This window comes from Antechinus flavipes, chromosome 4 (assembly GCF_016432865.1).
Source record: "Antechinus flavipes isolate AdamAnt ecotype Samford, QLD, Australia chromosome 4, AdamAnt_v2, whole genome shotgun sequence".
Classification (NCBI taxonomy): Eukaryota; Metazoa; Chordata; class Mammalia; order Dasyuromorphia; family Dasyuridae; genus Antechinus; species Antechinus flavipes.
Window position 1 is genome coordinate 141,471,243 of NC_067401.1, and position 17,722 is coordinate 141,488,964.

The 17,722-nt window shown below is 41.0% G+C and overlaps 1 protein-coding gene across 1 annotated transcript in view; it reads right to left on the reverse strand.

Annotated features, from left to right (window-relative positions):
• MAP3K14 (mitogen-activated protein kinase kinase kinase 14) overlaps positions 1-17,722 on the reverse strand; it is a 48,278-nt gene that overhangs the window by 9,938 nt on the left and 20,618 nt on the right. The window contains exons 2-6 of the mRNA XM_051994887.1: positions 10,444-10,713; positions 8,994-9,063; positions 5,919-6,129; positions 5,216-5,788; positions 4,483-4,620 (exon numbers count right to left, since the gene is read on the reverse strand). Coding sequence (XP_051850847.1) covers positions 4,483-4,620; positions 5,216-5,788; positions 5,919-6,129; positions 8,994-9,063; positions 10,444-10,693 — 1,242 coding nt within the window. The 5' untranslated portion in view covers positions 10,694-10,713. The remainder of the gene's footprint in view (positions 1-4,482; positions 4,621-5,215; positions 5,789-5,918; positions 6,130-8,993; positions 9,064-10,443; positions 10,714-17,722) is intronic.

Here is a 17,722-nt window from a genome sequence, read left to right on the forward strand (position 1 = left end):
ACCAATCATGCTGGCTAACAATAATTTATAGTATTTATTTAATAACCAGATTCTTAAACATTTTGCCAGTAGTGGATCTAATTGAGAAAAACTAAAACACAGTCCCTCTTCATTCTTGGGATAAGGGAAAAGGGAGGAGAGATAGCAGCAATGGTCATGATACTCTAATTTGATGGCAGCTTCTATAAAACCAGCCTGCAACCTACTAGCATTTGGGTCTCTTTTTATAAAATCTGTATTTCCATATAGACTACTGGTCAGATTTCCTCAGTCACTTGTGCTTTGGACTTTTATTTAAAGGAACCTTTTAGACCCAAGCTCTGAAATACTCCATACACTTTTTTCCTGTCCAATCAGAACCCTTTCTCTAATTCTTGAAAGCACTGTTGAACAGCAGAGGGCACCAGTATAGCAGCATCTCCTCTCTTTTCTCCTTCCCCCCAACTCTAAGGGATCTACAATATGGCTCACATAGTTTTTCTTAGTGATTTAGTAGAGCAGAACAGCTAATCTGCAAAGCAGAAGCTCTGATTGCACAAGAAACTCTGGATGTGTTGCCTCTGTATGGAAAATGTAGCTTTTCTAGTTATAAACAGTGTAGTGAGTAGCTTAGTAAAAAGTTTCAAGAACTTGCTCAAAATTTTTTTTCTTAAACTTATCAGTCTTCCCAGCTCTAAAATCCTTAACCAAAGGGCAAGACGATGAGAATTTCTTCACGACTGAAAAATGCAAACTTGAAAGGTGTTTTTAATATTTCAAAGGATCTGTAGATATAACTTAACTCTGCAATGTTTCAGACTTTACTGGAGATATGCATGTTTATGAGGGTATTAGGCTGTGCTGGGCATCAGACAGAGCAAATCAGAGGCATTCTCTGCTCTTAAGGAGTTAACACTAAACCTATGGCATGATGAGTTAGCTAAGATCCCATCATGACAAATTAGTGTGTTGTTGTTCAGTCGTATTTGACTCTCTGTGATCCTAATTGGGGTTTTCTCGACAGAGATACTGGAGCGGTTTGTCATTTCCTTCTCTAACTCATTCTACAGATGAGGAAATTGAGGCAAGCCTGGAAAGGAGATTTACTGGGGATCAAGAAATCAGTAAACTCTGAACTTAGGTCTTTCTGCCCTTAGGCTTGAGACTCTACCTACAGTAGCACTTAGAGGCCTTTACAAGTTATTCTGACCACTGATGTGAGGATTTTCAGTCATAGTAAGCACTTGCCACGTGTGGTGAGTCATGTGATTCTAACACTGTAGAAGGAGAACCAACAAGGGCTGGCCTCATCATGTGGCATCTGCACTTCTGAGTTCTTCCCCTGGAACGAGGAAACCTCATTTTCCTGCTGTTTCTGACCCCTGATCTCCCAGATTTGTGCTCGGTCCTCTTCCTCATTACTGAACCAAGTATGCTAGCTCCAAGAGGAGAGGTTACTAGGGAACTGCTTTGCCAGCTACATCTGGACATCAGAACTGAATGAAGCACTGATGAGATCTGGTGAGGAAGCGCTGAGATGAACCAGGCCATGCTGTCTTGGGCAGATGATCTGGTGCTGGGAAGTCTGATCATGCTTTGGTCTGATATATTTTTATTGTCTTTGGGGAGTGGGGGAGGGTGAGAGATTTCCTATTTCTCTGTTGCATCACTCTTGTGGCTGAGGATTTGGAATCTTGAGAGCAATTAAGAAGTCTAGAACTAACAAAACTTAGCAATAAGGTGTTCATTTTCAAAACACTTTACAAACTAGGAAGTTCCTACTCTCTGCTGTGTGGAATGGCTAAGTGTTTTTATGACCCAGTGTCAAACTTGGGCAGAGAAAGTCAGGTATTTGGCCCTAGCCACTAAGTGGAAGATGATGCCCAATGACGCTGGCGAAGACTTTACACTTCTCTCTGGGAAGGAGGTGGAGGCCCTTGGTCATTAAATGTGTGCACCGTTTTTGTAGGTTTAGTTAACAATGGTCAATTTTCCATAAAAGGAAAGAGTTAGATTGAAGTCCAGCCTAGGGGAGGGGAGCAAGGTATTGTAGAAGGACTGCTGTCATTTTTCCAATGGGATGGCTCCCTCCCAAATATGTTGGCTGCAAATGGAAGCTGGGGGAAGGCGGCCGGGAGAGGAAAGGCACTGAAAATGCAGTTCTGCTTGTTAGATGATCACCGAGGCCCTTTCCAGCTTTAAGAATCTTTGAGTGTGATATGATACCTCCTCCCTGTCTCACCAACCTCCAGCACAGAGCCTGGCCCAAGAGAACATACCACACCCTTATCCAGTCTAGATTTTAGATCTGTATGGCTGATGTCATAGCAACTACATGTTACAAACCACATGATGCTTTCTGTTTTTCACTTGGTTCAAACATAATAATCAGAATTATTATTCTGTTATTAGCTCCCCTTTTGTTCTATGTTTATCAATTCATGTCTTTGAATTTGAGATGCATTTGTTTTTAAAACTGATTTTGCCCTGCATCAGAGGCAACATTAGCCTTCTAACTTCCAAATCTTTCAGCTGCTGTCACCAAGAAGAGAGGTCAAGAGGAGGAGCTGGATAGTGCCCAGTTTATATGGGCTATATTTTAGAAGGTAGAAGAGGGGGCAGCAGAATCAGGCTGCGCAGGGCCAGGACAAGGTTGGCACAGGTCAAGGTAAGGTCAATAACAGCAGGTTTAAGATGCTTAGGCCCATACCACTGACTTTCATCTTAAATATTTTCTTGGCCAGGTTCATTATGTCACAGAGACAAGGCCCTGGATGGGGACCAGGAGGAGGTGAGGAAATCTGGGTCCTGATTAACTACAGTGAGGTAAAAAAAAAATCATATTTATTCTCTACCATAATGCAACTATCCACTTGGGTGGTCAGCACTCTGGAAACTTCAGCATAGGAAACATTGTGCCACAGTGGTCAGAGACTCAGTCCTGAAGGGAGAGAGACCTGAGTGGAAAGTCCTGCCTCCAGCCTAGATTGGCTAGTCATTTAACCTCTGAGGGCACCCAGGCAGCCCAATAAGCCTATAAGCTAAAGAACAGCTCCCTATCTGCACTGATACTTTATTTTTAAAATTAGATCTTTTTTTTGTACTGATATTAATTAAGAAGTATTTATTAAGTGACTACCATTTGCCAGCTATCGCATTAAGTTCTAGGGATATAAGTACATAGAATAAGCTCACATTAGGGGTGTGTGTGTGTGGGGGGGGGGGAAGAGTATATAAAAATACATACAGTAGGGACAGCTAGGTGGCACCAGTCCTGAAGTCAGAAGGACCTGAGCTCAAACCTGGCCCCAGACCCTTAACACTTCTTAGCTGTATGACCCTGGGCAAGTCACTTAACCCCAATTGCAATAAAAAGAAAATACATACAGAGTAAAATTAGTTAATAAATACACTCAAAAAGTAGTTAAATATAGGTCTATTTGGGGGGGGGGACTGGTGAAGTCTTCATGCAGAAGATGGTGCCTAAGTGGCATCTTAAAGGGAGAGAGATTCTTAGGAGGTAGCAGTTAAGGAGAGAGTAAATTACAGGGCAGGGGCCTGGAGACCAGAAATGGAGAGTCATGAGTGAGGCAGTCTCTCTGGATCACAGTGTGGGAGGCTTAGTAATGTCCAACGAGGCTACAAAGACTTGAACTTGCCAGGAGATCCCTGCCAGGAGATCCCTACACAGATGAAATCAAAGTCTGTGTTTCCTACTACTCCTCTCTGTCCCCACCCCCAACCTGGAAAACCCCCTGTATGCTGAGGTAGAAATAACTAAGAAGCTTCAGTGTTCCAGGACTGGCTTTGACACACATTTCACTTTCTCTCTTCTAGTCTTCAATTCCCCATGACCATGGCTCTAGAGCCAGAAGGAACCTCATAGGCCATCTAGTCCAAGACCCTCATTTGAAAGATAAAGGCACTCAGGCCCAAGGAGGTGAGTTAGGTCTTCCAACTCTATAGGAGAGATCTTTCCATTCAGCCACAATGCTCCATTCATCTTTGAAATGAGACGATTAGATTACAGAGATTTTGCTAAAGTCCTTTTCAGCTGTAAAATTCTGGAATTCTTTCTTTCCCTTCTAAATTTATCTCATTTTGACATGACCTCTCTCTCCTGCTGGGGGTAGGGGGATACTCTCCAGATAGGAATTCAGTTCCATTCCATGTCCTGTTGACCGACTACAGCCTTGGTGGTGGTTTCATGCCCTGGCGCAGGGAAGCCTCCAATGTGAACATGCTGGTCACTGCATTTTTACACCCTACATGTATGCAGCACACTTCTAACAAGAACAGAGTTCCTATTTCTGTCATGGGAGGATGGGTGCTTCCCTCTCGGCCTCACCAAAGCAGATAGCACCAGCAGCTCTGTTACATGCCAGACCCAAAGCTGCTCCACGATTGTCCTTGAAAGAAAGCAAGGAAGGAACAGAGCTGGACATATGCCCAGCTTCCCGCATGACTGGCTGCCCTGGTTATCCTCAAGAGGCCCCTGCATACCTTTTTGACAGCACACTGAAACCCTGTCTGCTTGTCTTCCATTCTGTACACCTCCCCAAAGGAACCTCTGCCCAGGCAGTCTTGGCTCTTGGTCCAATGAACTTCTTCTTGGTACTCGTAATCCACTGGTTTGAGTTTCTAAGGAGAGACACACTAGAATCAAAGGCTAGGAATACAAGCCCAAGGAATCCATAGTGTATGGACAAAGGCCTAAAACAGAAAAGTGTTCCTAAGCTATCATTTTTGGTAGTGCTCCCTCAGCCCTGATGTCTCTAACCCAGACGCAACAATTTGAGTACCATGTTGCTTCTATTTCAAAATGATTACCTTTTTTTGAGTACTGGAGCCTTTGAGCTTTGCAAAAGTCACCTAGTTGGTGGTTGTGAAGAAAAAGGGTGGTGAAAAAAGCTCCAAATTAATACTAGATTTTCTATTGCTCAAACCATCTGACGTTGGTAACTAACTGGCCTGGTCACCAGAGTAGTGGTCATTCTAACAGGCTCCAACAATGGATATTTTTCTGAATGAAGTACTAACTTATCATTTTTAACTCCGTTGTGACAATTCAGTTTCATTTAGGAAAATTTTTTTCAACAATAGGGACCTAGAAAATGATTTTTTAGATTCTCTATCCCTTTCAGCCCTAGCCCAATATTGCCTAAAGGGGATTTTTATTCTAGTTCTAAGTAGCTGGCCCACCTGCCCTGAGGAGTGCATGCTCTTGGCAGGTTACCTCAATGAGCAGGACACCTTCATTCTCTTCTGTCTCAGGAACTGGGCCCTGGCGACCTGCCCCTCCTCCTTGCCAGGTCTTGGCGAGGCTGGTTAGGTTCCTGGGCTCACCCACACTCACACTTCCCTTCAGGGCATGCACCAGATATTCCTCCACGGAAAGCTTTTCAGAGGTGCCATGCTTTGGGTAGGGAGTCTCCAAGCCTAGGCCAGACAGCTGGAATTTGCTATCTACATGGGCCAAGTTGCTCAGCAAGAAGGTCCCCAAGGGACTGGGCTTCTGAACGAAAAGTGGGGAAAAGGGGAAAGGACGGGGCAGTCTCTTGTGGAGAAGGGAAGAGTGCAGTAGGTCTGGTTGGGGAATGAAGTCCTTAGGATGATGAAGTTTCCACACGTGGTTCAGGCACTGCACTGGGCTGATCAGTTTATGGAGTTCAGCTCGAGGGTAGGTTTTCAGTGTTGAATGCGGGCCCATTCCTACTTTCTCAAAAACCAATGGGCTATGGACCATCTCCTTCAGAGGGCTGGCAAACTGAGGGACACTGCTGAAATATGGGCCTGAGGATTCATCCTCCTAGTAGGAAAAACATGAACATTAGGCAGAACCTCTGGTGAGCACTGTCCTCAACCCCTCTTCACCTCCCAATCCCTCTCAGGGGCCAGCAGAGGCTATACACAAGGGGCCTAAGGGAGAGCTTGCTCACCTGTACAGGAATCATGCAGCTTTCTTGTTCCGGGGTTTTGGGGAGAGGCTTGGCCCAGGGTTCACCCCTCTGGCCTGGTACCTTGGAGCTTTTCTTCTTTCGTTTCTTCCCAGCCTTGTTTCGCCGTTTTGCCTTCCAACAGGCAGGGGTAATTTTCCCTTCTGTTGAGTGGGCAACATTGTTGGGAATTTGGTCCAGACTATCAGATCGGCTGTCAAAGGAAGAGATAATTCTGCTTCAATAGGCACATGCAAGTGCTCCCTGGGAGCCCCCCTCCTTGCCTGTCACCCCCCTGTTCCCCACTCTGCAAAAAGATTCATTGAAGGGATGGTTAAGAACAAACAGGAAAGAGACAAGCTCTAGGAAGGGATGGATCTGGACACAATAAAGGAGTTGTTTTGGTCACTTTTTGAAGGATGTTTTTAGGGGAGCATTTTGCAGCTGCTGAAGGTCTCTCCTCCCTATCCCCAACTCATTCTTAGAGGAATGTGAGATCTGTTGACAAGATTTGAGCAGCTCCACATAAATACGAGAGTGTCTATTGCTCTGGTGATTAACTGGCTTGGCTGGCAGTGGCCGGCCTCTTCCGCTTCAGTACTCTGAGTATACATTTTCTGTATCACTTACTTGACCCTTACTGTACAGTGCCTCACATTGTTTGTGATCTTTTCCTGGGTCTATCTTATCGCCCAAGCTGCATTTGCGTGAGCTCTTTTAGGGCAGGGACCATTTATCTTAGACTTCCTCATATGCCTTCCAGTGCTTAGCATAATATGCCCTTCAAGTCCCAGCTAAAATGCTACCTTTTACAAGAAGCCCTGCCCTAAACCCTTTAATGCTAGGGTCTTATCAAATTTATTTGGATTTAGCTTGCTTATACATAGTTATTTGCATATTGTCTTCTGAATTACATTGTGAGCTCTTTGATAGCAGCAACTATCTTTTTGCCTTACTTCCTATCCTTAGAATTTTAATATAATGTTTAGTACATGATGAGCACTTAATAAATGACTTGAATATGCAAATCAAAAAATATTTGCTGCTTTGCTTTGGTGAATATAGTTTCTTTATTCCATTGGGCGGACAGTAATGTTGGCTTTTCTTCCCCAGACTGAAGAGGACCCGACAGGCAGTTCATGCTGTATATAGTTGTATCTAGATATATGAACTAACCAAAGACATAAGAACTTATTTATCTCAGGTTCTCCAAATGGCTGGAAAATGGACAGCATGTTACATTTTGCAACCTCAGGTTAAGTTCGCCATTTGGATTCATTCAATCATAATGGAGCATCATCAATTACAAAGGATCTGTCTACAACTCTAGCTTTAGCCCTAAATTTGCTTTATTTAAATTTCACTTTAAATTATGGGATAGTTCTGAATGGCTTTCAGAAACTATTAAGATAGTTTCTTCTTTTTGGCTGCAGCAGCATTGGTGGCAAGTGGCTCTAGCTGTGAGGGATGGTGCCCAGGCACTGAAGCCCTTCTGGCTTTGGGGATTCCAAGCCCAGAAGTCTTTGGGACTATTGTAGAAAGGTCAGGGCCACCACCGAGCTCCCCAAAGAGAGAGAGAGATATGAGGAATAATCAAGTTACAAATTACAGTAAGTAAGAATTGTCTAAAATAGAGTAGTGTTGTACCTGAGATGATAATACCTTATAGAATTGCTGGGAAGCCTTTAAGGCACTTTGTAATACTTGAAGTGTTATGTAAACATCAACTAATATCATCATTAAGACATTTGACATGTCTTAGCGGGGATGGAGACTTGTCCAATTCACTAGAACAATTTCCCAATTCTCAAGATTAATGACTTCTGATTTCCTGCATAATACAGTAGATGACTTTTGAACAGAAACAAAGTAGAGGAAGGACATTTTTTTTTTTTTAGTTAACTTAGTTGGAGGTTTTTAATGTTGTCCTTATTGGGAGTAAGGGAGAGAGGTTCTAGGAGGAAGGGCATGCCCTTAGTGTATAGTGAGGCAAAATACAGAGTACAAGATTGGAAGTTGGGGGCTTGTCTTCAAATCCCAGACATTCACTAGCGTGGTGACCCTGAACAAGTTACTCTGTCAAATGAAGGTTTTAGTTTTAATGATTCTTGGATAGAAAATGCCATTCAAATACAGAGAGAGAACTATGGAGATTGAATGTAAATCAACACATGCTATGTTTACTTTTTTTCTTTTTCTTTTGTGTTTTTTTTTCCCTCTCATGGTTTTTCTTTTTTGTTCTGAATTTTCTCTCCCAACATGATTCATAAGGAAATATATTTAAAAAGATGAATGTACATGTAGAACTAAAAAATGTTGTTTCTACATGTAACTGGGGAAAATACAAATTTAAAGAAAAGAAATCTACAATTCTACGAACTTTGACCTCAGTGGTTGGATTCCCTTATGTTTAAATGTCATCTTGACATTTCTCAAAGGAGACAGGAGTTTAGTTTGGACACTGCACAAATAAGTATTTTCTGAACAAGGCAGGCAGTTCAGGCAGCACTTCTTAGGGGCCAGGATATTGGGGGCTATCGATGATATTTCCCAGCATCCTCCTGATGACAAAGGATGGAAAGAAGCAAGGTAAACTAATGCTTAAGTAGAAAGAAACCTCTAGTTTGCAAGATATAGAAACATCTATCATGAGCTGTAGAAAGTATCTAAAAAACTTATTTTGTCAAGAGAAAAGTTGAGCCAGTAAGCTTTACCTCATTCCAGAAGCTATTCCCATTCCCTACTTATTATTACAAATAAAGAAAATAAAGGGAGTAATTTGTCCCACCAGTAGATATGGAATTTAATGCCAGGTTTTATCCATGATCTCTTTAGATATGACTCTCTGGTTCCTCCCAAATTCCTGACATCTCTTGATACCAACTGAAAGTGTCTAAAGGCATTCTGCAAACCTTCATGTGTTATCTAAATGTCAGTTCTTTTTACAAACTGGAGATGGAACCAGCAGAAGGGCTGTTGACCTGCTGCTATTCCCCAGAAAGTGGAGAGGGAGTTGCTCCGGTTTAGTCAGTAGGGCAAAGGAGACACATTCCCCGTTGAAGCTGTCTTTCTTCTTACCTGTACTGTTTTGAGCCAGCAATAAAAATTCTTTCTGAAAAGGTGGGACTGAACTCTTGGCTGTTCTCACCTGTTTGAAGGGAATGGGGGATGTAAAGAGAAAGAACAGGTGTTCAACAGTTAGATGAGTTAATGTCAACAGAAAATAAGCACCTAGGTCAAGGTATGAAAAGTTTTCACAGTGACCAAGTTACAATAAGTAATTGTACCCTAGTCTCTGGAACACTGTCTTTCTTTTCCTTTCACCACTTGACATCTTTTATTGTCAATTCCCATGATCCTCTCCTCTCACCACTCATGACCCCACTCACATCACCCCTCATTTTGGGTTTTCATTCTCTTGACTGAATCTTACTGACTCTTTTCAATTTTAGGCTGAGGCTGGAAGAAATTTAAGAGATCACCTACTTATTATTACAGTTCCCTACTTATTATTACAAATAAAGAAAATAAGGGGAGTAATTTGTCCCACCAGTAGATATGGGATTTAATACCAGGTTTTATCCATCATCTCTTTAGATATGACTCTCTGATTCCCCCAAATTCCTGACATTTCTTGATACCAACTGAAAGTGTCTAAAGGCATTCTGCAAACCTTCATGTGTTATCTAAATGTCAGTTCTTATTACAAACTGGAGATGGAACGAGCAGAAGGGCTGTTGACCTGCCACGATAACTTGCCCTGGTCAAAGAACCCACCCAAATATTTCCCTGAGGGCAGCATTGCCAGCTGAAGCCCTGAATAGCATCTTGTGTCTAGCCCTGCTTCCCTCAGGAGCATCTTAGTCTCCTCTGGGAGCCTCCATGAATCCACTCCTTTCCTAGGAAGGAAGCTTTTTCTAGTAGTAAAAGGAGAAGGGGACAGGCCTTATAATATTACTTCTGTTTTATACCCAGTCTAAAGGGCCTGACAGAGCTAGGTGCTGGATTCATGGGAGGTGTGAGGATGGACCTATCAAGTAGGTGAAGGGTCAAAGAATACAATCAAAAAGGGAATCTTCAAAGAAATCTGCCCTCTTCTACATCATAAATTCTTTCATAAAACATAAATGCTGATATGACACAGGCATGACTTCTCACTGTTGCTTTTTGAGTCATCCATGTTTCTTGCCACACATGAAAATTCCTCCCTTTGTCTAATGGCACAAATGACTATATTTTTCCCTATCCTGACTACAACATTAAGAGAGGGTGTATGTGTGATAACTATTTGCAAGATGTTAGGAAGCCCAGGAAAACTTGTAAACCTCCCACCAGAAGAAATGGGGCCTGTATCTCAGGAGAGGTTCTTAACCACACAAACCATTGATAGAATAGGGGATAATGAGGCAGAAATCCACTCTTTAAAGTTAAAACAAGATCAAACTCAGATCTGCAGAGGTGATGAAAAAGTATTGCTCTCCCTCCCTCCCTAGCCTAAGAGCACTGAAATGGTTGGATTACCACTTACATTCTGCCTGGGCAATGATGGAGATGGAAGCCGATCCTCCTTCCATGCCTTCCTTGGCTGTACCTTTGGTGATTACATCGTTCAGAATTTCCCACTGTCCACAGAAAACCCGGGTCTTCTCCACAGTTTCAAGCTTGCAGACAGAGCTGGACTTCTTGGCTGGAATCTGGCTCTTTCCTTTGGCAAGCTCCTTCTGGTGCCCAATATCTGAGTCTGGTGCACTTTGGCACATAATCTCCATCACTGCCATCTCACAGCTTCACTGAGACTCTGAAAGAAACCAAATCACAGTTGAAAACTCTCTAATTCATTCACAACATAATATTCTGAAGTACTGTTAGCTGTATTTTGGTCTTAGGCTATAAGCAGAGAAGAGACAATGTTTTAGCAAAACTTTTTACTGTGCTCTCTACCCCAGAAAACATACAGTGGTAGTTAAATGTTTGTTGAATGAATAATTGTTATCAAGGAAGAAAAATGGAATATTCTGAAAGTAGGGCAAGGTCAGAAAAGGAAAACATCAGGAAAAGGAAAATCGAGGTTTTTTCAATCAAGACCCAGCCTCAATATCATTCTTTCCATGAATGTCCTTTCTTGAACTAACCCCTTCTAGCCATGAACTAACATCACGGTACTTTATATACTTCTTAGGATACTGTCACACTATTCCTTTTATTATTATTATTATTATTACTATTACTACTACTACTACCCTTCTATTGGCTATTTCATGCTATTTTGTGTAGTACAGAGATGATGTATGTGTCATATCTTCTACTAGGTTTTGAATTCATTGGAAGCTGTGACTACATCTTATTCATCTTTGTATACGCTATGGTTCCTGGAACATAAAAGGTACTTTGAAATATGTGTTTGAACACACACACACACACACACACACACACACACAATTCTAAAACCTATCCACAACTTTCCCCAATAAAAAAGAATTCAACTTTGTCCCTCTAATATTGGAAATACAAAGACCTAAATGAAATAGTCCCTGTGCTCAAGAAGCTTGCTTATATTCTATCAGAATAGTCAACACATATACACATAAGGGTAAATAAAACAAATCTGAGGCATTTTTGTAGGGAAAATACTAGCAGTTGGGTAAGTGGGGGAGAGTTCTCTTGTAAGTGATGTGTTTGAGCTGAGTTTTGAAAGAAATTTGGGGATTTTAATGGGTAAGAGTAAGGAAGAAGACTGAGAGGGCCTATATGTGCCAAGACATGGAGAGGAGTGGAATATTATGTGCTACATCAAGAAGGCCAGTTTGGCTAGGCCATGTACTGTGAAGGAGACTAAGGTTGGAAATATAATGAGGTTGGAAAAGCAGAATGGGGTCTGGTTATAAAGGGCTTAAAATGTCTTAAAAAAAAAAAAGGAGTTTTTTTTCATTCTAGAGATAACAGGGAACCACTGAAGTTCCTTAGGCAGGATAGTGAGTCAGACCCAGTGTTTTAGAAATATCAATCTGGCAACTAGATGGAGAACAAATGGAGAGGGCAGAAACTTAAGGTAGAGAAAAACAATTGAGGTTATTGTCCCATCCTCTACCAAAAAAAAAAAAAAAAAAAAAAAGGCTGTCATAATAATCCAGGTGAGAGGTAATGAGGACCTGATCTAGGATCTATTTGAAACTAGAGAAGGGAATGGATGTGAAAGATGTTGGCCATTGTGGGGTAAGAGAAGGTGAAAGAATTAAGGCTCAAAATCTAGATGGCTCTGACAGAGCGAGGGAAATTTGTTAGAGGGATGGGTTTTGGTGGCAAGATGAGTTGCTTTAGCCATAGATACTAGGGATGGAGGGATTAGTCTAGGCATTATCTGTTAAGAGCTGATAATGAAACACCATGGGAGCTGATGAGGTCATCAAGAGAGAATAGGCAGAGAAAAGAAAAGAGCCCAGGGCAGAACCTTAGGAAGGCGGTATACTACAATCATATTTAGAGGGCAAGATATGGATAACAAAACAGCAATAGTGACAGGCAGATGGGAGAATCAAGAGGAGGCAGTGCCATTAATACCCAGTGAAGAGAGTCACCAGAGAGAAGAGAGTGGTCAATAGTATCAGATGATACAAATGTTGTGATCAACAAGGATAAGGATGGAGATATGCCATCCAATTTAGCCATTAAGAGATCACTGGCAACTTTGGAGAGAGTAGTTTTAGTGGCGTGACAAGATCAGAATTAAGATTATGTTGAGAGTGAGGTATGAAGCAGAGGAGGAAAAAAGAGAGGAAACCGTGCAGACCACCAGAGGCTGGCTCTTTCTCTGTTAATATGGTTGGGGTTTTTGGCTTCAAATATTTTCATCTTACAAAAAAGTTTTTGATCATACATAGAAGAAAATGTCAGGTACAAAAACATAATCAGAAGTGACCCTTACAACTAGCATGCTTGCTATTATGACGTTTGCATGGAATTGCTTTTTAAAAACCCAAGAATACTTCTAAATATTCAAATTCAAAAAACAGCAATGACTGAAATTGTCCATTCCAAGTGCAGCCTCTCCAAACACTGATCAAAATATGAAAGGAAGAAACAAAAATTCATTTTTTTTTCTGGCCACCTTCTCCCCTGTAATTAAAGGAGCTTATTTATTTTAGAGGGTTTGGCTCTATTGTGAATTGTATTGTAAACAACCAAGTCACTTTTTTATTGTAGTAAGTTTATTTATTCTTAATACACATTGCTTTATGAATCATGTTGGAAGAGAAAAATCAGAGCAAAAGGGAAAAACCATGGGAGAGATAAAAAAAAAACAGAAAAAAGAAGTGAACATAGTATATGTTGATTTACATTCATTCTCCTTAGTTCTTTTCCTGGATGCAGATGACATTTTCTGTCCAAAGTCTATTGGGATTGCTTTGGATCATTGAGAACAACCAAGATGATCATCAAACATTCTTTCTGTTATTACGTACAATATATTCCTGGTTCTGTTTGTTTCACTCAGCATCAGTTCATGTAAACTTTCCAAGCCTTTTTATAATCCATCTGTTCATAATTTTTTATAAAACAATAATATTCCGTTACTTTCATGTACCACAACTTGTTCAGGCATTCCCCAATTGATGAGCATCCACTCATTTTCAAATTCTTTGCTGCCACAAAAAGAGCTGCTACAAACATTTTTGCACATGTGGGTCTTTTTCCCTCCTCTATGATTTCCTCAGGATACAGATCCTATAACAGCACTGCTAGCTCAAAGGGTATGCACAGTTTTGCAGCTCTTTGAGCATAGTACCAGATTGCCCTCCAGAATGGTTGGATCATTTCACAACTCCACCAACAATGTATTAGTGTCCCACTTTTCCCATGTCCCCTCCAACATTTATCATTATCTTTTCCTGTCATCTTAGTCAATCTGAGAATAGAGGTGGTACCTCAGAGTATATAACAAAGCAGCTTTGCAATAAGACAATGACAAAATCTTGATCCATATTACATTTAAAGCTCCTAAAAGGGTAAATACACCTTTGTTTATCCCAGGAAATTTTTATTTGATACCAAACAAGGTATCAAATGCAGAATTATTATTCACTGAAAAATTTTTTAGGTGGTTTAAGATGAATTAGAGAAAAGGACAGTCTTACTTACTCCATCCCTTTTCCGGTGAGTATGTTTTGTTTTCTTAAACTGGAATTACACGTTCATCCTTCTTTCTTGAAGGGGTTCCAATGATAACATGACAGTGATATCTTGACTTGCTTGGGAGGGAAGGGGGGCATATACAAGGTCAACAGCCTTAATTTCTCTTCCTGATCCATTTTGGGCCAGTGGTAAGATATAGATCAGGAGGACCAGAGATGACCCTGGATTCAGGGGGTGACAAGCTAAGGTCTTTTAACAATCTCAGTTTGATTAAGGATAGATAAGAAATTTTATAGCATTTCTGAAATATATAGAGAAGTGAGTCAAATTTGTAAGAATACAAATCATTCCCCAACTAATAAATGGTCAACAAATATAAAGAGGTAGTTTTCAGATGAAGAAATCAGGGAAAACTATCTACAGTCACTGAAAATATGTTCTAAATCATTAATAATTAGAGACATGAAAACTAAAACAACTCTGAGGTACCACTTCAAGAGCAAAGGACAAACAACAACCTCACTGTGGCTGGTGTAATATAAGTTCCCTCTACACTGCAGAAGAAGGATGATCCTTAACACCAAAGTATGCCTTACTAAACTGATTTGCTCCAGGAAATCCAACAAATCAGTGGCATAACTGGGACCAAAATCTAGGTATCTGGACTAATTACTTATTATAAATTTGTTGAAAATCTTGGAAACCACCAACACCAAATCTGATATAACTTAACCCCATTCAAAATACAAACAAGCACCTTTCTGTGAGAAGACAGTGGCCTAGCTCAGAAAGCTTTCAATTCATTATGGAGTTAAGTGGACACAGCTGTCTTGTTTCTGACAGGTGTCCAGCCAGGGGCAACTGACCTTTTTGTACCTAAGGTTAAGATGAAGTTGCCCTTGCTGAGGAAAAGTGGATGCTTTGGCTTAGGTAGCCAAGTCCATACATCCCTCATGGTTCTGTTCATTACTCAACCAACCTGGCAAGCTTACAAGCCAAGATAACAAGGAGCACATTCAGGGCTAACTTAACAGACAGCAGCTGCAGCCCTAGAGCACAACTGGTGAAGGACACCAGGCAAGCAGTATTAAGGTATCACCTCCTCAGGGAAACACAATGAGTGCCAGAGAGCTGTAAAGCAATCCCCTGTGGTTGGCTTCAGAGCCTTCCATTAGCCACATGACGGTGACTCAGGCGTCAGTGAACTATCCTCCAAGTTCACTAAGCTATTCTCGTGTATAATTTTGCCCAACAGCTGTGAACACCCACTCTCCTCTTCAAGCTCTCCAAACTTTTGTATTGAAAGTGAGACTGAAAAAAAAGCATTACAATCCAAATCAAAATGCAGAAGAGATTGTTGGGGAAAATGCAGAACCAAGGACTTTATTACTAAGATTACCTGGCTATTTAGGAGACATCATGATGGACAAGTGATCTTCCGTCTTAAAATCCTAGCCACATGGCAAGGTGGAAGCCCAGAAATTTGGAGCCAAGAGTTAATGGCACTAGGATAACTCTACTCTTGCTTTGAAGTAGACTAAGAGAAAATCTACAGCGTAAAAAAACTCATCAGGAAAAAATTCCCCATCCCTGCCCATGCTTCTCAAACACCTTCTTCCCCCTCACTAGTGGGTATCTAGTCCTATGTTCTTTTATACCCTATGTAACACCCAAACCTACTGTGTTCCCCACATTCACAAGAAAACCAAGGAATAAAAGAAAGGGGGATTAGATTATTCAATGTTTCCAGGGACCCAGAATGTATTTACGAGCACACTATATTGTGGTTTCTCATGGTTCCTTAGTAACTATGGCTTTGCTTTCTCCATGTAACTCAATAAGAGGTTGGTTTGGGGACCTTTTTTTGGGGGGGGGGAGGTGTGAGTACCTCAGGTAGTTCTACAGTGAATAATTTAAGAAATATTTATCAAACACCTAATTCATGTGTAAAGAGGACCTGGGTCAAATGGTTCTGCCACTTACTAGTTGTATGGCCATGGGCCATCTCTTCCTACTCTTGGCTTTTGTTTCCTCATCGATAAAATTAAGAAATCATCTGTGAAGAACTAGAAGGAGCCTTCCAGCTCGAGGTCTAAGATTCTTAGGGTCCTACAACCAAGATCTTTTAGTGCTACTCTACAGGCATCAGCTCTTCAGGAATTCGTCTTCCTGAATGAATCCACTCCATCTATGCTATGATCATGCTGGAAGGGACCTCAGAAGTCACCTAGCCCAGCTTAGAACCCCCATTTCCAAATCTTCAACAAGTGTTTGATCTAACCCTTCCTTGAAGCTTCCTTTGAGAGGATGATGATAATAATAGCTGATGTTTATTTAGCACAAAAGTGCTTTACAGATGCTATATTATCCTCACAACGCTCTGATAAGGCTGGTGCTATTATTATCCCTATTTTACCAATGAGGAAAATGAGATAAATTGAGATTAAGTGACTTATCTGGGGTCACACAGCTAATAAATGTCTGAAACTAATTTGAACTCACTTCTTCCTAACTCCAAGTCTAGGGTTCTAATCACTTTGCTTTTCTGTATTTCAGTCCTCTCATACATAAAAGCAAGATGATTTTTAAGGTTCTCTTTTGGGTCTGGATTACAAGAAATTCTAAGAAAGTTCTCTGGCTGATGAGGAGCTATCTTACAAATCAGCTGTTTAATTGTTGGTGGAATTGTGAATACATCCAGCCATTCTGGAGAGCAATTTGAAACTATGCTCAAAAAGTTATCAAACTGTGCATACCCTTTGATCCAGCAGTGTTTCTACTGGGCATATATTCCAAAGAGATACTAAAGAAGGGAAAGGGACCTGTATGTGCCAAAATGTTTGTGACAGCCCTGTTTGTAGTGGCTAGAAGCAGGAAAATGAATGGATGCCCATCAATTGGAGAATGGCTGGGTAAATTGTGGTATATGAATGTTATGGAATATTATTGTTCTGTAAGAAATGACCAGCAGGATGAATACAGAGAGGACTGGCGAGACTTACATGAACTGATGCTGAGTGAAATGAGCAAAACCAGGAGATCATTATATACCTCAACAACGATACTGTTTGAGGATGTATTCTGATGGAAGTGGATCTCTTCGATAAAGAGATCTAACAGTTTCAATTGATCAAGGATGGACAGAAGCGGCTACACCCAAAGAAAGAACACTGGGAAATGAATATAAACTGCCTGCATTTTTGCTTTTCTTCCCAGGTTATTTATACCTTCTGAATCCAATTCTCCCTGTGCAACAAGAGAACTGTTCAGTTCTGCACACATATATTGTATCTAGGATATACTGTAACCTATTTAACATGTATAGGACTGCTTGCCATCTGGGGGAGGGGGTGGAGGGAGGGAGGGGAAAAATCGGAACAGAAGTGAGTGCAAGGGATAATGTTGTAAAAAATTACCCTGGCATGGGTTCTATCAATAAAACATTATTTAAAAAACAAAAAAACAAATCAGCTGTTTAAAACAGCAACCAAAAAGCTCACCAAATCCTCGTTTCCTGACATAATATGTTAAAAGGATCATTTATTATTTTCCCTAAAAATGGACTACTGGGAAAGAAAACCTAAATATAAACAGTGGTTAACTATGGGGACCTGCTGAATGGAGGATCACTAAACATTTTCATCGTGTTCCCGTCAAATCAACCATTTTAACAGGTT